This window comes from Mustela nigripes, chromosome 10 (assembly GCF_022355385.1).
Source record: "Mustela nigripes isolate SB6536 chromosome 10, MUSNIG.SB6536, whole genome shotgun sequence".
Taxonomy (NCBI): Eukaryota; Metazoa; Chordata; class Mammalia; order Carnivora; family Mustelidae; genus Mustela; species Mustela nigripes.
This window is the reverse complement of record NC_081566.1, coordinates 23,228,455-23,234,776: the sequence shown is the minus strand read 5'-3', so window position 1 is coordinate 23,234,776 and position 6,322 is coordinate 23,228,455. Positions and strand designations below refer to the sequence as shown.

At 45.4% G+C, this 6,322-nt stretch overlaps 1 protein-coding gene and 1 long non-coding RNA gene across 7 annotated transcripts in view; one reads left to right on the top strand and one right to left on the bottom strand.

The window, feature by feature from the left end:
• The window catches only part of ABL2 (ABL proto-oncogene 2, non-receptor tyrosine kinase), a 117,343-nt gene extending 113,036 nt beyond the window's left edge, over positions 1 to 4,307 (bottom strand). For all 6 annotated transcript variants that reach the window (XM_059412812.1, XM_059412811.1, XM_059412815.1 and 3 more), the window contains exon 1: positions 3,872 to 4,307. In XM_059412812.1, coding sequence (XP_059268795.1) covers positions 3,872 to 4,028 — 157 coding nt within the window. In that variant the 5' untranslated portion in view covers positions 4,029 to 4,307. The remainder of the gene's footprint in view (positions 1 to 3,871) is intronic.
• A 116-nt stretch (positions 4,308 to 4,423) lies between these two features.
• Positions 4,424 to 6,322, top strand: part of LOC132026097 (uncharacterized) — a 30,464-nt gene continuing 28,565 nt past the window's right edge. The window contains exon 1 of the long non-coding RNA XR_009406768.1: positions 4,424 to 4,834. This is a non-coding gene — a long non-coding RNA (uncharacterized LOC132026097). The remainder of the gene's footprint in view (positions 4,835 to 6,322) is intronic.

The following is a 6,322-nucleotide window of genomic DNA, read 5'->3' as shown; positions in this document are numbered from 1 at the left end:
GAGATCATGACCTGAGCCGAAGGCAGCGGCTTAACCCACTGAGCCACCCAGGCGCCCAGGATTCAGATTTTTTATGTAAATGTCAAATGACAGGTTCAGAAGCTTTAGAATCTGACTCATTTAGTCATTCAATTCAGAATCTACCAGGTTTTTGTTGTTGTTGTTGTTTTAGTTTTATTTATTTGAGAGAGAGTGAGCAAGAGACAAAGAGAGATCACAGGAACAGGGCAGAGGGCTGAGCAGGGAGTGGGACTCCCAGGACCACTGAGCACATGACCTGAGCCCAAGGCAGACGCTTAACCAGCAGAGCCACCCAGGGACCCTTCTACATTTTCCTAAGCAGCAGTTCTCAACTAGGAGCAATTTTGCTAAATGTCCCCTGGAGCGAGGTGGGGGGCAATGTTTGTAAACATTTCTGGTTGTCACAACTGAAGGCAAGGGTTGCCAGAAGAGGTTCTACTGGCATCTAGTGAGTAGAGGCCAGGATGCTGCTAAACATCCTACAAACCATAGGATACCCCTTCCCCCCAACAAGGAACTATCCATCCCAAAATATCTACAGTGCCAAGGCTGAGACACTGATCTATAGAAAAGTTTATAAACACTTTGGAGCACCTGAGCAGCTCAGCCGGTTCAACATCTGCTTTCAGCTTAGATCATGAACCTGGAGCCCCAAGATCAAGCCCCTCAATAGGCTCTATGCTCAGCAGGGAGTCTGCTTCTCTCTCTGCTCCTCACCCTGCTTGTGCACCCACTCTCTCTCAAATAAAGTAAAATCTTAAAAAAAAGAAAAAAAAAGTACCAGAATATTTTTAAAGTTTATAAACACTCATCTGTCTAGAAGTAGTACTAGAAGTAAATAAAGTAACCTTTATTTCCTATATTATCTACTAATGACAGTCTTTTCTTACTAAACTTCAGCAACAAACTTACCCTGTCCCATCCTTTTGATCTGCTTCTGACTTCCAAAATTGCTTATTACTTAAGCCAATTTCAAAACTTCATAATCTCTGACTCACCCCTAAAAATATACTATTTTTATAATAGTAGTGGTAGTAATCGCAGCAGTTAACAATATCAGCTCTTACTATTGGTCAGGCAACTAGTGCCTTATGAATATTAACTAATTTAGTCTTGGTACTATTATTAATGGTGCTCTTATCCCCATTTTACCAATGGAGTCCAAGGTATAAAAAGTTAAATAACTTGCCCAGAATCACACAAATAAACAGGTGAGGCGGGTTTCAAATCCAGGCAGAATGGCCGCAGAGTACATGCCCTTAATACTCCAAAGTGATCTCTCTTTCATCCTCTATACTGAATCATGAAGTCCTTCAAGTTCTATAAGGGACAGCAACATTCCCAGAGCCCAGTTAGGTAACAGGTAGTCAAAAAAACTTTTGTTCATGGAATGAAATATCCCTCAAACTTACTCCTATTTCCTTTGCGTCCACTTAAGGCCAGTCTTTCAGCATTACACACCTGGGTTTGTTGATATATCCTATGAATTAGCCAATCATGTAAACTGATATAAACTCCTCTGCCACATTTTCCATCACCCAGGCCCAATCAAACATACCCAAAGCTTTTTTGCCATCACTTCAATTAGAATCATAAAATCTTAGAGTCAGAAGGTACCTCAGGGATCATCCAATCCTACATTTTGCAGATAAAGAAACCCAAAGATGGCAAGTAACTAAGTCACACAGCCAGGTGGAGCCAGGACCAGAACTTGATTCCCGCAGTTTTTGCTCTAGGATTGACTCCTGCAGAACTTGCTTCATTCCCAACAGATGTCTCCTCACCACCCCACCAAGAAATCATGTTAATTCCCACTGTTTATACTCAAGTTGTCTCTCCTGCCCGGCCTGCCCTCTTTTCCTTGCTCCATAGATCCAAATCCTTCCATCCTTCAAAATCTCTTGCTATTCTGTTCTTCATGACATTCCTCCTTCTCAGAAAAGTTTGTCTTCAATAAGGTGCTGGAGGAAGAAAATCACTGTTGCCTGCTGGGCCAAGTTTAATGCATTCTAACACTTACCATAAAGCTAGGCTACTTGGATGATCTTCCTTGAAAGCGTGCCATCCATTCCTCCATTGTTCTAGGAAGTCATTTTAATAAAGACTAACTCACATATAACACCTTCATAAAATGTGCATATATATGGAAGAGAAGCTCACTCACATCTTTAACAGTAGACATGTAACACCTAAATAGCCCCAAATCACTTGTTATCTTCTCCATATAGAAATAACTCAGCATATTCACAAAGTCCAAATCCAGAGCTCTTTGATACAACTCAGCTGGCAGCCACAGTTCCCTTGGGATCATGGCTCTCTGCATACTACCATCTATCATTACTTCCTCCCAAACTCCCATTTCTAACAAATAGTTCACACTTCTTTTTCTTCCTCCTCTTCTGTACATTGTGCAATTTGGACACCCTCTTTTATTCTTTATTATTAGTGAAACGTGTTTGCCACCCCTCATCCAACCTCAACTATCCAGTCCTTTGTATAATAAGTCATATCTATCTCTTCAGCCTAAGGTCGTATGGTATCCCAACCCCATGAAGGTCAATTTGTTCTTCCCCCTCCCCACTCTTCCTTCCTCTAGAAAACTGGTCCCAAAAGTAGTGTGGATGCAGCTCAGAGGAAGCACAAAAAGATCTACTTGACTGCAGGAAAAAAAAAAAATATTGGAAATCTCATTATAGGGGCACCTGGGTGGCTCAGTGGTTAAGCCTCTGCCTTCAGCTCAGGTCATGATCTCAGGGTCCTGGGATGGAGCCCCACATCGGTCTCTCTGCTCAGCAGGGAGCCTGCTTCCCCCTCTCCCCTCTCTGCCTGACTCTCTGCCTACTTGTGATCTCTTTCTCTTTGTCAAAAAAATGAATAAATAAAATCTTAAAAAAAAAACCTCTCATCATGTTTTCATCTCATCCCTTCCTAAATTCTGTTTCTGAGTGCATGTATAAGTTACATAACATATTGATACAACAGAACAAGTACATATATAATTAACGATAACAAATTCTTGGGAGTGTGTGCTCTTTTACCGATAAGAGGATATGATCAAAAGAGTTGGAAGACAACCATTCTAAAAACACCTTGATAATGAGGTCAAAGTAATAGGTCCCAAACTATACAGAAGATTTATGTACACATGCACACACTGTAGGAAGAAAACTCTTGTGCATATCCAAAGTCCTAACCATGCCCACCAACCTCTAACCGCTGCCGGGTTCTCAGAATCGCGTCCTACTCAAAAGAAAACGTAGGACAGTCTGGCAATGCCTTTCATTTCCAGTCTGGGCTGAGGGGTGGAAATCCCAAAGCGCTGAGATACTACCCTTATCTTTGCCTTATCAGAGTATTTCAAGTCACTGCTCACTATTCTGACACTGTTCACAGTCTGACTTATACGTGTGTATACTTTATACGCCACCAGCTCCAGAGATTCAATTCCTATTTCCAAATCCCTCGAGGCACAACCGATTCCCTTCGCTAACGACCGATTTACACCTACTGGACTGAGCTCACACCTCCCAGCATCCTCGCCTCCCCAGCGGATACTACCCACCGTCTTCCCCGAGCCACACAGTGTGCCCCAGGGAAGAGGACAGTCCATCCACCGCCCCTCAGACCACTTCTCTTCCCTTCTCCGCCCCCAGGAGCTGCCAGCCAGGCTGGAGACGGGAGGGGGGAGGGGTGTGACTCGCCTCCCGCGACTGGCCCAGATGGCAGCGGATTCCGCCCCCACTCTCAGGCACCCCGCCACCCCTAGACCCCTTAGAGCTGCCTGTCTCCTTCCCACCCCGCCCCAACCCCACCCCCGGCCTCCCTCACGCCAGCTCCCACACACACTCACCATGCTGGGTGAAGATATTGAAGCCGGCCTCTGTGGTGCGCCCCGCCAGGTCCCGCCTGCGGCCGGAGGGCCTGGCTGCACTGCTGACCCGGATCCCGCGAGGTTGCGGCTGCTGAAGCCCCGGAGCCTCCCCAACGCGGCCCACCTGCTGCCCCATCCCTGCGCTCGCGTACTCCCGCGCCCCCGCCGACCCCCGGTCACATTCCTACTCGGCTTCGGCCTCAGGCTCCCGGCGCTGCTCCGGCCTCTCCTTCCCAGCCCAGGCCCCGACCCCGAGCGGTAGGGCCGTCGGCGGTTCCGCACGCAGACTCCTCAAAGCAGCCGCCGCGCTGCCTCTCGGCGACTCACAGATTCTCCTTCTCGTTCCTCCCGCGGCTCCGCGTCCCCAACACCGCCGCCGCCGCCGCCATCTTTAAACCACCGAGCGCTGGGAGAGCGTGGGACAGAGCGTCTCCCGCCCCCCACCCGACCAGTCACCCCCGCTCCTCGGAGGGAGGGCTTCCCGGCGACCCCGCCCCGCCCCGGCCCCACCCCGCCCGCGCCGCCCCCGCCTCCTCGCGGGGTAGGTCCCCCCACTGCCCACCCCGTCGTCCAGTCCACCGCTCCTTCGGGTCTTTCGGTCTCTGGGTGTCTTCGCGCCACCTGGGCCTCCCAGGTCTGAGTTCGTCCTAGCCGACCCCTCCCAGCTCCGGCTCTACATTGCTACCTACCGCCTTTTGGAGCTGGACGGTCTAAAGCCTTCCTTGTCCCACCTCCACTTGTCAAATGAGTCCGTTGCGCTGAGCCCCCCAGGTAGCTCTGCTAAAGAGCAGGCACAGTTGAAAAAGGAAAGCACAAGGCATTTGCTGCTTGCCATCCAGGTGAAGATCCCTGAAACGCCCAGGAGAATCCCTTCCAACTCCATTGTCAGCAGCAGGCCTAGAGTCGAAGATTATACAAAATTTACAGGAAGGTAGTAAAAAGGTACATTATTATTTTATTGTAATTTTTTGAAATTATTTCATGATGTTAAATTGCAGTCGCCTCCGTTGTCTGTACTCTGCCGTCTCATTGGAGAAGCAGTTGTGGCCCCATTCCTCATATTACCATGAATTTCTCTTGACTTCCTTCACCGTCTAACCATACCTGTGTTTCTGTTACCCTTACAATTCTTGACAGTAAAGCTAATCTTCGCACTGGTGTGATTTATATACAGTGCTCTTGGTCAGGTCTTCTTTCCATGACAAAGGGGAAAAGAAAATTTCTCTTTGACCCTGCTTCTGAGTCAGATCTTATCATTAATTTATATTGCCTAAAGAGAGTGACGCCAACAGCTGTTTTTTATACATGCACCCGCATATATATGTACAAATATTCACTAATCATTGCCCTTTTGCACATTCTGCATCTTAATACTGACCCAGTTTTTTTTTTTTTAATTCTAGGCTCTGATACTTATTAGGTATTTGCTCCTGGGCAAATATTTAACCTTCTGTGTGTCAGTTCTTTTATCCATGAAGCAATGGTTATAACAATAATACCTATAGGGCTGTTGTTAGAACTAAATTGGTTAACATTAAAAAATAATAATAAATAAATAAATAAATAGGTTAACATGAAGCTCTTTTTTTTTTAAAACTTTTTAAAAGATTTTTATTTTTTTATTTGACAGGCAGAGATTACAAGTAGGCTGAGATGCAGGCAGAGAGAGAGGAGGAAGCAGGCTCCCCACTGAGCAGGGAGCCGGATGTGGGGCTCAATCCCAGGACCCTGGAATCATGACCTGAGATGAAGGCAGAGGCTTTAACCCACTGAGCCACCCAGGTGCCCCTAACATGAAGCTCTTAAAACAGTATTTGACATTTAATGAGTGTCATAGAAGTATTAGTTCAAAAAAATTAATGTTTTCAGAAGTCCATCAGATTTTCCAAGCCTAATTTTTTCAAGTGGTACAACTTAAATTATGGAATAAATGCTACAGTATTTATTCAGGTGAGCCCCCCTTCCACTTGCCACCAGCTAACAAAAAAACACCAATCAACCAATTAAAACATGTAGAATCAAATAGCACTTTATTTGTCATTCCTACATGGTTATGCACACATGGACTATATTATGTAATTCATTATAATTATATCACATATATATATATATATATATATCATGATAAATGTGAGATATATATATATATATCATGGACTATAATCCATGATTATTCCTACATGATTATGCACACATGGACTATATAATATAATTCTTATTTTGCATATGAGGATTCCTCTACCATTGATTCTTAGGATCCTTTCTAGACTAAAGCAAATATTCTGTAAGGGGAGATTAGGATATATGCATTATCTTGTAGATATTTTCCATTCTTTCATTTTCAAAGTGAATTGGGAACTTTAAGAATGAACCTTTAAGAATGGGAATTTTAGGGCGCCTGGGTGGCTCAGTGGGTTAAGCCGCTGCCTT